Genomic DNA, 18159 nt, shown 5'->3' with positions numbered 1-18159 from the left:
CTCCATCCCAATTCACCTGCTGCATCTCCCATCGCCTGCTCCATTCCCCTTCGCCTGCTCCATCTCCCTTCACCCCTCCATCCCCCTTCACCTGCGCCATCCATCTCCCATCCCTTGCTCCATCCCGATTCACCTGCTGCATCTCCCTTCACCCCTCCATCCCCATTGCCTGCTCCATCCCCCTTCACCTGCGCAGTCCATCTCCCATCCCCTGCTCCATCCCGATTCACCTGCTGCATCTCCCTTCACCCACTCCATCCCCATTGCCTGCTTCATCCCCCTTCGCCGCCTCCATCCCAATTCACCTGCTGTGTCTCCCATCGCATGCTCCATCTCCCATCACCTCCTCCATCCCCCTTCACCTGCTCCATCTCCCTTCGCCTCCTCCATCCCAATTCACCTGCTCCATCCCCCTTTGCCTCCTCCATCCCAATTCACCTGCTCCATCCCAATTCACCTGCTCCATCTCCCTTCACCTGCTCCATCTCCCTTCACCTCCTCCATCCCAATTCACCTGCTCCATCCCCCTTCACCCACTCCATCCCCATTGCCTGCTCCATCCCCCTTTGCTTCCTTCATCCCAATTCACCTGCTGCATCTCCCATGGCCCTCTCTGTCCTCCTACACCTCCTCCACCCCCCTTCTGCTGCTGCATCCACCTTCTGCTGCTCCATCTCCCTTTGCCTCCTCCATCCCAATTCACCTGCTCCATCCCCCTTCGCCTCCTCCATCCCAATTCACCTGCTCCATCCCCCTTCGCCTCCTCCATCCCAATTCACCTGCTCCATCCCCCTTCACCTGCTCCATCTCCCTTCACCTCCTCCATCCCAATTCACCTGTTCCATCCCCCTTCACTCACTCCATCCCCATTGCCTGCTCCATCCCCCTTTGCTTCCTTCATCCCAATTCACCTGCTGCATCTCCCATGGCCCTCTCTGTCCTCCTACACCTCCTCCATCCCCCTTCTGCTGCTGCATCCACCTTCTGCTGCTCCATCTCCCTTTGCCTCCTCCATCCCAATTCACCTGCTCCATCCCCCTTCGCCTCCTCCATCCCAATTCACCTGCTCCATCCCCCTTCGCCTCCTCCATCCCAATTCACCTGCTCCATCCCCCTTCACCTGCTCCATCTCCCTTCACCTCCTCCATCCCAATTCACCTGCTCCATCCCCCTTCACTCACTCCATCCCCATTGCCTGCTCCATCCCCCTTTGCTTCCTTCATCCCAATTCACCTGCTGCATCTCCCATGGCCCTCTCTGTCCTCCTACACCTCCTCCATCCCCCTTCTGCTGCTGCATCCACCTTCTGCTGCTCCATTTCCCTTTGCCTCCTCCATCCCCCCTTCATCTATCTACTCCGCTCCCTTCATTTGCTCCATGTCCCTTCTGCTGCTCCATCCCACTTCTGCTGCTCCATTTGCCCTCTGCTGCTGCATCTCTCCTCTGCTGCTCCATCCCCCTTCTCCTCCTCTACCCTCCTTCTTCTGCTCCATCTCCCTTCTCCCCCTCTACCCTCCTTCTTCTGCTCCATCTCCCATCGCCAGCTACATTACCCTTCACCTCCTCTGTCTCCATTCAGCTGCTCCACCCTACTTCACCCGCTCCATACCCTCCTGACATCCCGTCTGTCCCCCATGCCCATCCCTGCCTGGAGCAGGGGCTGGGTACGTGGTTGGGGCACATGGATGTGGTTTGGGGCATACAGAATGCAGTGATTTTTGCAGCTAAGCCTTGACTTAAAATCATGGAATCATATAATGGATTTAGTTGGAAGGGGCCTTAGGATCATTAACGTCAGAAAAGACCTCTAAGCTCATTCAGTCCAACCACCAGCCCACATCTAAATGGATTTTTTTAACACCTCCAGGGATGGAGACTCTACCTCTTCCAATACTCCACCACTCTTCCAGTAAATAATATATCCAATCTAAACCTCCCCAGCACAATTTGAGGCCACCACTCCCTATAACCCCTGTGCTCCAGACCCTTTCCCACCTCCATTGCTTTGCTGATCATCCAGTTCCACCTTCTGATGTGGGCAGGGACACCTCCCATTGCATCAGGGGCTCCAAGCCCCATCCAACCTGGCCTTGGAAAACCTCCAGGGATGGAGCAGCCACGACTTCTCCCCAAGCTGGGGAGGAGCTCGTGATGGGTGAGTGCAGGGACAGGATGAGGGGGATCGGTTTTAAGCTGAAAGATGAGATCTTGGGGAGAAATGTTTTGCTGTGAGGGTGGGAAGGCTCAAGGCCAGGTTGGATGGGGCTTGGAGCCCCTGATCCAGTGGGAGGTGTCCCTGCCCATGGCAGAGGTGTTACTGGATGGGCTTTGAGGTCCCTTCCAACGCGTTTGCCATGATTCTACGACCTCAAACCACACTGGGGGCAGACAGGGGGGTGCAGCCTCACTGGGGAACGAGGGAAAACCCCATGAGAGCGAGAAGCAGAGTGACACGGGCCCGGGGTGTGACGCCATCGCGACGTCACCAGCCCGCCCCCCCGCGCTGCTGAGTCACAGCTTCTCGCTCGCGTTTGACGCCGCTTCCGGGTGGGAGGAGGGCGGGAAGGCGGCCGTTACCATAGCGCCCGTAGTTCTCGCGAGAGTTGAGGGCGCAGCAGCCGGTTGGCTGGCTGGCTGCGGCGGCGCTGTCCGTATCGGCCGCTGATTGGCTGGCTGGCTGCGGTGGTGCTGCCCGTAGCGCCCGCTGATTGGTTGCCCGGCGGTGACACCGCCCGCCTCGGCCGCTGATTGGCTGGCTGGCGGCAGCGCCCGTAGCGGTCGCTTCCCCCTTCCTCTCCCCTCCCTCCCGCCCCGTCGCGCGCCGCTCGCGCCCCGCCCGCAGCGCGCGCGGCCGCGCCGCCAGCCGCCAAGATGGCGTCGGCCCTGGAGCAGTTCGTGAACAGCGTTCGGCAGCTCTCGGCCCAAGGTGACCGGCAGCGGGGCTCGGCGGGGCCTGAGGGGGGTGGCGGCGGCCGGGGGAGCCCGCCAGGCCCCGTGCGGCTACGGTGGGGGGCGGGCCGGGGCCCGGGGCGACTCGGTCAGGCGGGGCTCGCGGTCCCTCGGGGCTCCCCGGGGCGCTGGGTCGGGCCGGGCCTGGCGCCCCTCGGGCTCCCTCGCGGCTGGCAGGGGCGGCCTCAGGGGTGCTGGTGGCGTTTGACAGGCGCAGGGGGGCTCTGCCCTCTCCCAGGGCGGCGGCAGGGAAAGGAGTTGGGTCGTTTTAGCTCCCCGGTGAGCGGAGCCGAGTCGGCCTCGGCGGTCGAACCGAAATGGGAGCCGTGAAAATCCAGAGAGGAGGAGCGGGCGTCCCAGGGACCGTAGCTGGGATTGCCTGGCCTAGACTGGGGCCGGACTGGTGAGCGGGCGAGCTGCAGCCCGAGTGGTTTAAATTCATTCTGGAAGTGCTGGCTCCCAAGGACACGGTAGAAGCCTGGGAGGTCCGAGACTCCGCCTCAGAGCTGCCATGGCCAAATGTTCAGACTGGGTTTTAATAACCGTAGCTAGAATTCCTCAGTTTCTTTGCCAAACTCCTAATTTTCCTGTGTAGGGGCGCAGCGTTTCCCAGTTCTTGAACTTTCTGTCTGTGTTGATGCTATTTAAAATGTGTTCCGAGTGTTTCTCAGGGTTGGATGCTATTTAAAATGTGTTCCGAGTGTTTCTCAGGGTTGTTTGCTCCCTGTGCTGGTCAAAAATTGATGCTTTCCTCTGTGGCCCCAGGCTTCATCCCTGGTTGTTACCTTTGGGTGGAGCTCAAACTACCTCTGACTTTGGTTTTACTTGTTAACTGTATAGTGTTTTTACTGCAGATACCAGATAGAAGAGACAAACTGTACCTGCACAAGGCGGGTACAAACCAGACAAAAGGCGATTGTCCATCAACGTGTAGCTGGAGAACTTTTTTACATGGTTTTGGGGATGCAGAAGGTTCAAGGGGAAAAAAAGTTGACTTTATGGAAGTTCTCCTGTTAGGGACAAGTCAAATAGACATACTCCCTGGGAAAGTAAATTCAGGCTGCTGGAGGTCAGGAGGTTGTACAGAAGTACATGCACTTGCAGTGGTGGTCTTGACATTTGGTTGGACCTGGTGTGAGTGTTTCTGCTTATGCTGTGTGAATTGTTCAGTGGGTGTTTTTGTTAGAGGGTGGTTTGTGGCTTTTTGCCCTATTCTTTAGGGGAATGCTAGATGATAGATGTGGAGTGGGTGGGTTTCTCTGCTAGGGAGGACACCAGAATTGGGATTTTTGCAGGACTCAACTATCGTTACCAAAGCACAGACTGTTTTAGAAGACCTGTTCCTCTCCATGTGTAAGCTTGGAGTCCTAGTTCTTTCTAGACAGAGCTGTTTTGGGGATGGATTTCTGGAGTTCCTGGGCTCTGGTTCTACATTTGGAACTTTTCATCCTGCTGCTGCTTTTCATTGCTAGGATTTCCTAGGTTTTCTTTTCCAAATGAAAAGGCCAGAGAGTTGAGAACCGTGTTAATCTCTCTGAATGGAGCCACTATTCCTCGTTTCGTGAAGGTTTTTGTAAGGGTGAGGGAGCCTCTGTTTTTTTCTCTCTAATCTGCAAGGATTGAACATTAGAATGATACTCTGCTTCAGAAAGGTGCAGTTTTAATTCAAGTAGTTGTGGGAAGGAAACTTTTAAAGAAGTTAATGATGATCAGTCTGCTTTCTTTGTAAGGATTTTTGGTCTTACCTTACCTTCGTAGTTCAAAATAGTGGTCTTCCATGCTGTTTTACATAGCTCACCACAAGTAGGTTAACACTATAGTTCTAATTGTACAAAGCAAATTTAAGAACAGGTCTTTAAATCCTTTTTTTTGTAGGTACTTAGTTGTAATTTTAATGTCTTCATCAAAAAAATGCTTATGAGTGGATCTGAAGAGAGGATAGGTCACATGAGAAGCAGCAAGGGACAAGCTCTGATATTGTGTTTGTTTAGAAAGGGGAGGGAACTGTTTCCCCCCCTTACAACACCTACAAGGTACAAGTTTGCATAAACCATATACATATGAGGCAAAACTTTGCATCATAGCACACTGGACAAAGTCTTGGAGACTTGGCCGAGGTGCACACGGTGTTGGTAGAAGGCCCTGAAGCCCCTTGTTAATGAGGTGAGCTGATGCAGTGTTTCTATTCCAAGGGCTTCCACTGTGATCCCAAAGTCCAGAAGCCTGGCTGTCGCCATATAAGAAGCATACGATGGGTACCTCGCTTGTTGAAAAATTAGAGCTTGTCATCTTACAGCAAGATCCGTTCTCAGTGTGATGTTTCTTCAGGCCACACGGTGCAGCAGGGTGCCGAGGTGGGGATGCAGGAGTGTTCTGCAATTGGAGCCTGACAACCATGTTTTATGTTTCAGGGCAAATGACCCAGCTTTGTGAACTGATCAATAAAAGTGGAGAACTGCTAGCAAAAAATCTTTCCCATCTGGATACAGTGCTTGGTGCCCTGGATGTGCAAGAACACTCGTTGGGCGTTCTTGCTGTCTTGTAAGTGTTGCTTTTTTTTTAATTAAATATCTTGCTATTGAGACAATGTGCTGAATTGTCAGCCTAATGTTTTTTCTTTTGGACATAAATGTTTTCCATCTGCATTTCTTAGCTTGATGCTTGGTTTCCTTTGGTGATGCACATTTTATTAATAAAAATACCAAGGCAAATTTGTATTTCCAAAAGAATAAAACCTCTGGAGCTTGTAAATGCCGTTACTGTCAAATGCTGGTAGTGGGGGGTTGTTTTCCTTAAGGCTGTATCAATATATCTTGTTTACACATTTATTTTTCCATACGTGTTCAGCAGAAAGGTACCAAACTAGCTTTCAAAGCTTGATTATCATGGCACTAGTGACCTGAACTGTAAGCATGAAGGAACGCACTTTATTTTTCCCAGTGAAGCACAGGTTCTTATCACAGCCCTTGGGTATTTGTCTGTAGACAGCACCGAGGCTCTGGCTGCTGTCTGCAGTTTAAGATAATACTTGAATTGCCTCAGTGTTGTTGAGGCCAGGTATGGATGTTGGCTCTGAAGGTCAAACGGGGGTGTCTAGCTGTACCTAACCGCAAGTGAAGCGTCTGTGGGTTCCACCATTGTTTTAAAATTCCCTTTTAGAGAAAAAATCAGAATTCTAGTACTTGTTCTCTTACCCTTTTGAAACAAAATGGCAGTAATACAGAGAGGTGGTACACTTGATATTACAGTTCACTAGCATCTTGTAAACATGAATTATGGCATTTACCAGAAGCTGGGCATCGGTACTGCATTAGCAGAAGAATCGTGTCATGGGTACATGAAAATGGTCATTAAGACGGGTGGAGGAAAGGAATCATATGTAAAATGTATTTGAACATATCCACATATCCAATCTCTTCAAAAAATAGAGAGAGCATATAGGAAAGCTCTCCTGGCAGAAACTGGCAAGGCAAACTCCTATGCTGGTGGAATAGGGCTGGAGGGATGGGGAAAGGGAGCAGCACACAACCTGGAGAATCATGAGCTTTGTGGGGAAGGACAGCTCATGATCCAAGAGGGTCTGAACTGCATGTTACAATGTACAGCTACTGAGGTGCAGTTATGGTTAGGCACCTGCCAGCAGTGTTAAACAGTGTTTTCTGTATAGTTTTGTGACGTCCGCAAGATGCGTGGCTAGGGCTTTCATTGCACTCAGGAGAGCGCACTCACACGTAGCGATGCGCCTGCATTTAGTCTATTGCCTGTAGGGTGCTAAGGGACCACCAGAGATGGAGAGAAACTGGAAGGGAAGAGAGAGAGCTCCTATCGAGGGATAAAATCTAATGATTTAGTAGCTGAGAAATCTTGAGTGCATTCATGCAGGAGACGGCTGCAGAACAGACGAAAGTGTCCAGAGGAGTTGTGTGTCCCAAGTATTAAAATGGTTAGCCAGTGTTTCTTTTATGATTATAACTATCGTACCACATAAATGATCTTTGTTGGCCATAATTTGTTCTAAATTGTAGCTTGCACTAGACTGAGAATGGGGGTGTGCACAGAAAGTGTGTTTTCAGATGCTGTACAGCTCTGGGGAGATTGCACATCATCTGTCGTGAATGCTTTGGATTTGTCTGCAAGCACCTACAAGGATCTGCAGGGACTTAGCGATGAAGCTAGACTTCTTGCTAATCTCTAAATATTAAGTGTTAAACCTTTTGTTGTTGTTTTTGTTTTAGGTTTGTGAAGTTTTCTATGCCCAGCATCCCTGACTTCGAAACATTATTCTCACAGGTGCAGCTTTTTATCAGCACTTGTAATGGAGAACACATTAGATATGCAACAGACACTTGTAAGTTCAGCTTTACTGTCAGACTTTATATTGTGGTTGATAGTTTGGTATTGCTGATGTTTCATTGTGTTGTTTGTTTGTTTTGTTTGTTGTATTTAGTTGCTGGCCTGTGCCACCAGTTAACAAATGCCCTTGTGGAGAGAAAACAGGTGAGCAAATATCTAATACAAATAAGCTACTACCCAAGCTCTTAAAGGGGATGTTACCAGTCTCTCAGTTCATAAAGATTTGCCGCTAACTTCACACAAAGAATTTTTGTGCAGCTCTTCACTTGTTAAATTTACTGAGAGGTTGTGAACCTCAACCAAAATATTAAGATTTCCTTAAGGAAAATATAAGGAAGGTAATTTTGGGGAAAGTCACCTGAAAACAGGGTCTCTTGCACAAACCCAGGAAAGTTCTAGTACTAAGAATGTTCTTCTGTGTTTGTGCAAGTAGGAGGGAGCTGCAGAAGTTATTAGCACTGGTGAATCAATGATACTGTGTTGTTCTCACCAGTGTTTTACAATAGTCTTTGTGAAATGCCTTAACATGTAAAGGAAACTTGATTAGGAAATACTTGACTGATGTTTTTGTTGCTAAGATATTGACTTTCTTGGGCCATTCTAATGAAATCTAGTAGAGATCAAGTCTGTTCCAAGTGGAGCAAGGTGAGAACCTTGCTGTTGCTGTTTGGTGGGAGTTGAGATGGTGTCATGGAGTCAAGAAAGATTTCTTATTGATACAAATTACTGTGTTCCCAATGAGGTTGGCTTTGTGGAGCAGGATTGATGGCTTTGTTTAGTTTATCAAGAGAAATTGTGTAGCCAAAGTTAATTTTATGTTCTGAGAGGCTGCAGTATCCTACAAAAAGGGAACCTCAAGTTAACTATTACTTAATGGAATCTGTCAATTAGTGTTATTTTTCATTTGTAAGTGTCAACATAAGATCCAATGTGCTGCCATCTATGAGAAATTGTCTGAAAGAGATGTAATTTCTGACAGCCCCTGCGAGGAATTAGCATTCTCAGACAAGCCATAGACAAGATGCAGATGAACACAAACCAGTTGACCTCAATACACGCAGATCTTTGCCAGGTAAGGGGAGCATAAGGGCTTTTTATGAGAGTAAAAGCTTATAAAATAGCCATCACACTTCGAGGTGTGCATGTTCACATATTGCAGAGTAAAAATGGTTTTTAACTGTTCTTTTTTCCCAGTAATTATAATGTGATATACTGAAATAAAATCCCCTTCTAGTTCGGTGGGTGTCCCCAAATCTTTGCTTCTGTCAATAACGTCTGAAAGTCCTTTGACATTCCTTCTCTCTGGGCTAAAAGACACACTTAGGCAGTGTAAGTGTAATATCTGGATACTCTTTGCTCCGCTTTGACAAAAGGCATGTTTGTCTCGGTGTCTGTGGCCTGAATTTGCACTTCTGTCTCCCTGGCTCCTGGGATTTAGGGTTGGACAGGAATGTTTAGTGCAATATTCAGTGCTGCCAGTGCGGTAGTCCAGAAGGCCTGGAGTTTCAAGCAGCTTTGTCAGAGTCTGTTTTCTTTAGGATTCAGATAATTTATTACAGTTCACAATCTGTATTAAGGGTTTTCTAAATATGATACAATGAATAATTGATGTTAGAGCATTCTGGACATGCACGGGTTTTTCACTCTTGGAGGAGTGAGGTTTATTAAGTAGCCCTAGATGAATTTAGTTGCAGCTTCTTCCTCACGGAAATTTGAATGGCAACGGCTAATTTATGAAAACTTGATTTATTTTCTTGTAGCTCTGTTTGTTAGCAAAATGCTTTAAACCTGCCCTCCCGTATCTAGATGTGGACATGATGGATATTTGTAAAGAGAATGGGGCATATGATGCGAAGCACTTTTTATGCTACTACTACTATGGTGGGATGATATACACTGGGCTAAAGAACTTTGAAAGAGCACTCTACTTCTATGAACAGGTAATTTTAAATATAAAATTGTAAATCTAAAGTGTAATGAGTTGAAAGGCAAAAGTAGCATGTGTAATAATGCTGAGAGAACGCATCATCTCTGAATTGCCAACAAGGACAGCAGTTAAAGCTGTGAACCCAGTATAAAGCACAAGCAGTCTCCAAGTATTTTAATTCTTAACCTTAGAGATATAATTCTACTAATAGATCCACACTGCTCTTCGTTGCTCACCTAGGTTTTTGATTTAGCATGTGTTTCCATTACAGTAACCCATAAAAACTGATGTGGGTTGGTGTTCACTGTGAGCTCTTTTGAGGGGTACAGCCCGAGTGGTTCTCCTTAGTGTATAAAGTGAGGTAGTACAATAATAGTTGCTAGAGGTGTTTTCCTTTAAGGAGATCTCTTACAGTCAAGTAACTATTGCACCAGAAAACTATGCCACTCAAAGGTTGATGTTAAATTTATCTCACTATAAATATTTTTCAAATGCCTGCTTCTTACTGCGCACATTGAAACAGTTTACAGGCTGACATTCCCAATTGGATATGCTTAAAGAAAAAACAGTCAGTGGTTTTGCTAAGGCCCTTGCTGATTTTATGAGGGAATTTACACTTTGTCAACGCCGTTGCAGTATTTGCTGCTTTTGCTTTCTCTCTGAAAGTCATTGTGTCCTTTCTGCATGCAGTTTTAAACTGAGATTTTTGCTAATGCAGTAGTACCCAGGATCTACCAGTAAGTATACTAAATTCCTATTCCATTTCTTTCTCACTTGCTTAGGCAATAACTACTCCAGCCATGGCAGTCAGTCATATTATGTTGGAATCATATAAAAAGTATATCCTTGTTTCTTTGATACTACTTGGCAAAGTTCAGCAGCTACCAAAATACACTTCCCAGATAGTTGGTAGATTCATTAAGGTAAGTCTTGCAAATCCAGCTAAATAATAAAACAATAAATCTGAATTTGTAAATGGCTTATTTTCTACCCTCATTTGATGGTACTGTTTAACATCGCAGGTCATGGGAAATAAAGCACAATGTGCCAGTGTGCAACCTCTTGCTGCCTTTCTCGTGTCCAATAGCTAAAGGTTGTCTGGCAGCTTCTGCTTCTGTTATGAACAAACTATATTGTTCATATGCATGGTACAGGTTTTCCAACTTAAATTGGCAAAAACTTTAGAGTTAAACAGTGTGATCCAATATTCTCACATCCCTTGATAGCGTGGTATGTTAGAACTGAAACAAGACTCAGATTTCACTTGATTTTGTGTCCTTGTAAAAACTATCAACCCGTAAAAAATTCTTTACAGAAAGGGTCATTGGGCACTGGAACAGGCTGCCCAGGGAGGTGGTTGATTCACCTTCCCTGGAGGTGTTTAAGGCACAGGTGGATGAGGTGCTGAGGGATATGGTTTAGTGTTTGATAGGAACGGTTGGACTCGATGATCCGGTGGGTCTCTTCCAACCTGGTTATTCTGTGATTCTGTATGAAATGCTAAATAGTTGGTTCCAAAACTCCAGCTTTATAAAGAGTAAAAGCTGCTGAAAAAGCTGCAGGTTTGGAGTCCCTGCACATTTTGATTAGGAGTTGTGGGGTGGAACACAAAACTGCTAACGAGATATTTCTAGGGAAATAATGTGCTTTCAGAAGTTAGTTGTTCTTTGACACTGAGTTTGTTGGGTTGTGACCAAAATTTTAGAGAGTCACAAAAATCTTCTTACTTCAGACATTATAAACAAGCTTAAACAATTACCTTTTAATTCAAGTGAACTAGAGTTCACCCTCTGATTCCTTGTTGTCTATGCTGTGCTGCTTTGTGGTTGAGGATGACAGTCCTTGGATAATGTTTACTAAATCTGATATTGCAGTAATACACATTTAGTGTAGGAGGATGTATCATTGCCATAAAGCCACTTATGGGCATTGCCTATTTTTGATGAGATGCTTGAGCTACTTAAATTTACTTTTATGTCTGCATGGCTTCTAATGTTGAAGTAGTGAATAGATTTTGTGAAGCTGGTTGAGCGCTGTTTTCTTTAAAAAGGGCTCTCGTTTTTCTAATTGCAGCCCCTTAGCAATGCTTACCATGAATTAGCACAAGTTTATTCAACCAATAAACCCTCGGAGCTTCGAAATCTGGTGAACAAACACAGTGAAACATTCACAAGGGATAACAATATGGGGCTGGTTAAGCAATGCTTGTCGTCTCTCTACAAAAAGAATATTCAGCGGCTAACCAAGGTAAGGGGGGTATTTCACTGAGAAATTGTGATTTGTTTTTTTTTTAGAGTGTATCTCTGAAAATTACTTAGTCCAGAGCAAAATGATAACGTAGTAATGTCATGGAGAAATAGCTAAAACTGAGGTTTGGGTCTCTGAAACAAATGAGACTAAAATGATCTATATAGAAAACCAATTCAGTTGGCTGTATGCATTCAGTATGCATTATTCAAAAGGAGACTCAATATCTCTTGTCTATCAGACGGGTTTGCCCATGAGATTTTCATGCACGATGAAAAAAAGCTCAGAGCTGGTGCCCAGTGACCTTCATCACTATCTGCAAAATAGGAAAACTGAATGTTACAGTCTACTTCATTAGAGAAAAATGAGTGAATCAGATTTTGGGAGGTTTTGAAGTAAAAGGAAAAGCAGAAGCTGTGAAGTGATGTGCTCTTTCAGCTGAGAGATCAAATTAATCCTTGAAGGTGATCAAGGGAAGGCTTTCTTTTGGAAAGCTCAAATGATGTTTGTTGCAGTAGAATGAACCTCAGAAGCAACGCAATAAACGCATCCATTGAAGGAAATTCAAGGGATGGACAGTCACTTTATTCATGTAGAAAAGGGAAGGAAGAGGTCACGGTCAGGACTGTCTGGCTAAAAAAGGATTTTAGATGTGGAGTAATGGCTCTGTTGGCTTGATCTGCGTACGTGCATTGTATGACTAGTTAATGTCACTGGAAGAAGAACCAACTCTACTCTCATGGTGCTTTTATTAGTAATAACTGTGTTCCACCTGTTTCTTTCCACTGGACTTCAAAAATAAGATTGCATAGGCCATGAAGATTTGACAGGGAAAGTTCTTAGCATCTTATTTTAATGGTTTGGTACTTTCTAAATTTCAGACATTTCTAACATTGTCGTTACAAGACATGGCAAGTCGAGTGCAGTTGTCGGGGCCCCAAGAAGCAGAAAAATATGTCCTCCACATGGTAAGACTTGTGGCTTGGCTAAACTATCCTAATTTAAAAACTGATCCAATGTAAGACTTAAGTGTTTGGATTGGCAGTGCGTGTTCTGAGTGGCTGAAGAGGGATGCTTTTTCAGGGTGAATGAAATACTGTCAGTCTACAGTGGTGTGTAAATTGTTCTCTCAAAATCCTAAAAGATATTTTCTGCCTAAGATAAGGCATGCATCGTTTGTCTTCAGGAAGCTGTTGAGAAATAAAAAGCAAACAAGCTAAAGATTCCACAAGGAGTCTGTGTTGTAGTTACTCAAAAATCCTGTTCTTAATGATGATACCTTACTTTAAACCCTCTCTCATTTCAGATAGAAGACGGTGAAATCTTTGCAAGTATTAATCAGAAAGATGGTATGGTCTGTTTCCATGATAATCCTGAAAAATACAACAATCCAGCAATGCTTCATAACATTGATCAGGAGGTAAATCTTTTAATATCTTAACTGCTTTTGGAATTCCTACCAAAAAAACATAGTCTTTAAACAGAGAGCTGCTGGGAGAAGCCACTGTAGGCGATTTAAGTGAAGAGATTGATTTAATGATTTCACGATGCCAGTAATTAAAGGCTTTAATAGTCAGTTGCTGTCAGTGCGCTCTCTGTTGTGTCTTTGTGCAGTTTGAGTTGTTTCAGTAGACTGACTACTTGTTGTTGGCAATGTGAAGTTCCTTGAATTGAATGGATTAGGAAGATTGTTTTTAGAATTTTAGACTTTGAGGGTCACTTCTGCTGGCTGTCGGTAACCTGCCTGTAGGTTGAGGTGGTTGATGCTCATGAGACTGTCTATCAGTGGCCTTAAAAATGATAATTAGGAAGACGTGGATCAAGATTAGAGAGTACAAAGTGGTCAGACACTTTTGTGTGGGAGATGAGGGATGAGAACATTTTTATGTGGAACTTATGTGATGGCAAAAGTTGCTGGTTCTGCATAGCACAGCCGTGAAATATCTTGAAGCTCATGTGCAAGCTGGAAAAAGTAATCAACTTAATATGTGTTTTTAAGATGCTGAAATGTATAGAGCTTGATGAACGACTGAAAGCCATGGATCAAGAGATCACTGTGAACCCTCAGTTTGTGCAGAAGGTAATTGATAGGATGTCTTGTACAAGTATGTAGGAGATTTAATGCTGTGAGTATGTGCGATACTAAATGTCAGTCTTTACAGTTAATTACGTATTAATAATAATATGTGGATAAACATGTTTTTTTAAAAAAAGGAAGTGCATGTTATTTCATATGTGCTTTATTTTGCTACCTCTTAACTTCGAAGCACTGTCTCCAAAGGTAAACCTTCAGACCTGTTTCTGAAAGGAAATAACTCTCTCCCTTCCAGAGTATGGGCTCTCAAGAAGATGACTCAGGGACCAAACCATCCAGTTATTCCTGAAATTAGTGTTGCTCACCACTCCGCTTTCAAGTAAAAGCTTATGAAAGAATCACGCCTGGAATAGGGCATGGAGGAGTTCCATGAAGAGAGCAGAGAGAACTGAGCTTTGATTTTTTCACCTGGACATTAAGAAAATAAAAGAACACCCTCTCAGTACTGTATAATATCAGAAATATTCTCTGCAAAGAAAAAGGAAATCTCAAAAGAAACTTAAAAGTCTGTTGTGGATTTATTTATCTTCAGATTAACATCGTTAATGCATTAAATAATCTACCTTTTGTTTTAAAGGGTTTGAATGTTGCTGTGTTTCTGTAGCAGTCCTTTTTTCTCTTCTGCAAAAAAAGGAGGTGTTATTCAGGGAAGAATACAAACTAGTGTTGGTTCACTTCCAAGATAATTACTGGTTCGTTATGCTGTATTTAAAGTTGGCTCAAAGTGCGGATTTATCGTATGTATGGTGGGGAGAGAGGGCTGGAGTTCAAGTAAATTCTCTACGTTATGATTTGCGTATGGCCGGTGTAGCTGCCTGCTGTTTGTTAAATGACGAAATAAGAGCTGTGTTCTTCCAACAGGATGAGCTTATTGACGAGTCCTTTTGAGGAGGCTTTGCTGAAAAGGAGAAATAGCTGTGGGGGATCCATACATGAGAGCTATTTATGGTTTTAAGTTTCTGGTACAAAATATCTCCTAATAACATATGCTCTTGGATCAGACAGATTAGACCTCAACGAATGGATATTTGGGAGGCCTCGGTGTGGAGGATTCTGGATGTGAAGTTGCTTGAGATTTAAATTTTTCTTCCTGTACAGTTGGCCTGAAGGTGTTCAACAGGCTGTGGGAGAAATCCGTTTAAGTGAAGGCAATGCTATAGAACTTTGTTTCCAAAGAAAATTGGTCAACATGGAACATAAACAGAATTCCATACAGCTCTCAAAAATGCAGGATTGTATTTGGAGTGAACATGCTGGAATGCTGTCTGGTTCTTAATTAACTGTTTTGAAGAACTTTGTTGTTGGATTCTTTAAGTGTTCCACCCCTTAAATCAACAGGCTCTTTAATTTTCTATAGCTCTCATGTATCTACAGATTCTCACTGTTCAAACACCTTTGAAACACTTCATGTCAGTGCCAATCTCCTGCTATTTGGCATAAATAAACTTGTCAACAAGTCAGAATGTGAGAAGCTCAGCATCCAGTGCTTCCTGCTTAAACACCTGACTAGGAGCTGCTTGCTATTGCTAACCTGCCAGCTTTCTTTCAGGAGCCGAAGAGGGAGCTAAGCTCTTGTGGCTCTTGCCATGTGAAGCTTATGTGTTACCCGTGACTGAAAACAATCCGTTTGTGCTTCCAACGCTGATACAGAACTGGTGGGGTTTTCACTTAAAATTGCTCTTAATTCCAGCAGACCCTCTGTGACAGCAGAATGCTTGCTGCCAGCAGAGATCTGTCCCCAGCTTGTTCTCTAGGTGGTAAATGACGTTTTTAAGTCTGAAATAGCAGTTTAGTGTCAAACACAGAATAGGTGCATAGTGTTAGTAGCTCACTATTGAGTCCTTGTGCTTCCTATCACAGAGACTTCCGTCTTTGAAGGTGACTTACACATGGTTTTAAAGCAGAATCTTAGAGGTTTTTTTCATAACTTGCCTTACCAGTCTGGTTATTAAAGATATTTATGATTTTTGAAGGTTTCTTCCTAGTTAATCCTGCAGTGATTTCAATGCTGAACATTCTTGTATGCAATTTTCCGCTCTGGTACTGTGGAAGTGTTAAATTAGATGAGTGATGCTGCAGGCTTGAGCACAAAGCTGGGTTATTGGAGTGATGACAGTCATGTGCGGCAGTCGGAAGGGACCATGAATGGCTGAGCCCAGCCTGCTGGTCATGCAGGCATGGGGATGGCTCCCTTTGCATCGATGAGGGCTCTCCTGTGGGGGAGGAATGTATGCAAGGTGCTTTTGTGAAGCTGGAGAACCAGAAATGTCCACAGTAGCTGAGCTTTTACACCGCTGGTTCCTGCTGGTGAGCGTGAGCTTGCCTGCTGAGAGTCTCAGGATGGCTTTCCAGCAGTGGAATTAAAAGCAAATTGATATGTGCGGCTGGAAAATAGCAGCTCTATTTTCTTCTCTTCTTTTTTTGCCTAAAGTAGATGAAATAAATCCATTCTACACATCAAAAGAATGGTAAAAATCCCTATCTAACAGTGTAATGTATCACTTGAAACTATTTTTCTTCATCTGATTTAGAGGGCAAATGCTTTTACAGTTAAGAGACCTGCTAAGGTTCCTTTTCTGACGTGCGTAGTTGGGCTGTTAAACTCTGATTGCTGTTGGAAATTCAAAGTCAGGTCCCACCTGTAGAATCAGTAGATAAAGCATTCACCGAAAGTGCTTCAGGGAAGGGCTTTTAAGTAACAGTTTTATAAACAGCTACGGTCTGGCATCTGCAAATCTTGATACTGTTGAAATTAAGTCAGATTTTTAATGAAGTAGCTCCTTCAAGTCTTTGAACTAATTGCATGGCCCATGGTCAGCTGAGACGCTTTGACAGCACTTGAGCTTTCTGGGTTTAATTTGTATTTATTGCAGGGGAGGACCTTTGATCAAATTTAAGAACAGTGTGCTATGTGCCTCCAAGCTGGGACTCTCAGAGGTCCTATGCTGATTCTTCCCATCATACATGGCCACCAGATGTGCTCACAGAATACTGAGTGCTTGCTTTGATACCTAACTCTGGTTTTCATGCATCTTAATTAGGAAGGATCTAAAAAGCAGTTCTGAGGGTAGCACTAGACATGCAACTGCACTTGGTAGCCACAGGAGGGGTCTCTAGTTCAGTCGTTATTAGTTATTAAGGTGTTTTGGTCAGAAGCTGTTGGTGTACGACATCCCCTCCTGTTTCTGTGCCCCTGAGGAGCCCCAGTCGGTGACCTCTGCTAACACCGCTGCAGCACTGTCATTGCGCCACATGCTTCTACGTAGCTCCAGCTGCCTCCTCCTCCACAGCCTCCTTCTCTCTTCTACAGGACAACCGCCACCCGGTCTATGTGCTGTCACAGGCAATCTGTGTAACGTAGGAAATGTTTTCTGCATGGCCACACTGGCCAAGGAGGTTAGTCCTGAGAAGTTGTTTAAATGTACTATTGGAAAATAAAGATAACAAATGAGTCCTTCTTCTTTAGTTTGTCTTGAATGAGATAGTAGGTCTTTTGTATTTGACTTTTCCTTATTTTTTGGGGGGGTCTTTTGTTCTTCACGCTTCTCAGGATGTGATTCTGGCTGGTGGGAAGCTGCTGGTTGTTGGATATGTGTGGCAGTGCCCTTGGCTCAGGAGTTGTCCAAGCTCTGCTGGTGGCTGTTCAGAGTGCCCCTGAACTATTTGGAGTAGAAATAGTTATTGTGCAATCGGTGTCTCTTCCTTACTGGTCCTTGGCCAAGATGGGCTCCAGGATTAGATGGACGCTAATCAAACAGTTCTATTTGCAGAGGGTAGATTTAGATAAGATCTTAGGAAGAAATTGTTTACTATGAGGGTGGGGAGGCCCTGGCTCAGGTTGCCCAGAGCAGTGGTGGCTGCCCCATCCCTGGAGGTGTTCAGGGCCAGGTTGGATGGGGCTTGGAGCCCCTGATCCAGTGGGAGGTGTCCCTGCCCATGGCAGGGGTGGGACTGGATGGGCTTTAAGGTCCCTTCCAACCCAAACCGTTCTGTGAATAATTATCTGTCTTGCTAACTCTCGGAGTATCGTTTTCTTCAGGGGCATCATTAGTCCACGTGTGGCTGCTTGGATCCAGAGGTGGTGGTAGCGCTGATAGCTCATTTTTGGGGGGATTTAAGCGCAAGTTGCTCAGAAGAGCGAGCCCCTGGGAGGTTCCTACCCTTACGTTCGAACTGGCTTAAGGCCTTAAAGCGCGGGCTGGGCAGGGCCGGCGCTCGCACCGAGGCGTGGCCCGAGAGCGAAGCCGCCTGCGCGCAGCCCGCCCCGCGTCCCCTTCCGGGTGCGCGGCTCACATGATCCTCCCGTCACGTGATCCCCGCGCGGCCCGTACCACTTCGCAGGGAGGCGGGGGAGGAAGCGGAGCAGAGCCCACCGCGAGGGCAGCGCTTGTGTGGTCGCAGGGGAAGGTCGGCTCCGCTCGGCTACCGAAGTTAGTTTCTGGTGTCCTCTCTCCACAGCGCGGAGGGGGCAACGAAAGAAATGAGGAGGCGTCTTCCCCATCTGCTCATATTCCCCCCGTCGCTCTGCGGTAATGGTTGTGCCCAGCGCGCGTAGACAGGGCGGCCGAGGGCTGAACCACTGCCGCAG

At 45.5% G+C, this 18159-nt stretch overlaps 1 protein-coding gene across 1 annotated transcript; it reads left to right on the top strand.

Annotated features, from left to right (window-relative positions):
• The first annotated feature begins 2804 nt into the window (after positions 1-2804).
• COPS3 (COP9 signalosome subunit 3) lies at positions 2805-17036 on the top strand. The gene is made up of 12 exons (XM_069869726.1): positions 2805-2926; positions 5361-5490; positions 7185-7297; positions 7397-7446; positions 8282-8374; positions 9063-9242; positions 10012-10152; positions 11303-11476; positions 12358-12444; positions 12783-12896; positions 13476-13556; positions 13807-17036. Exons 1-12 carry the CDS (start codon positions 2872-2874, stop codon positions 13858-13860), a joined length of 1272 nt encoding a protein of 423 aa, XP_069725827.1. The 5' UTR covers positions 2805-2871; the 3' UTR covers positions 13861-17036.
• The last annotated feature ends 1123 nt before the right edge of the window (positions 17037-18159 follow it).

This window comes from Phaenicophaeus curvirostris, chromosome 16, assembly GCF_032191515.1.
Source record: "Phaenicophaeus curvirostris isolate KB17595 chromosome 16, BPBGC_Pcur_1.0, whole genome shotgun sequence".
NCBI classification, from domain to species: domain Eukaryota; kingdom Metazoa; phylum Chordata; class Aves; order Cuculiformes; family Cuculidae; genus Phaenicophaeus; species Phaenicophaeus curvirostris.
The sequence above is the reverse complement of the archived record's forward strand: the minus strand, read 5'-3'. Positions and strand labels throughout refer to the sequence as shown.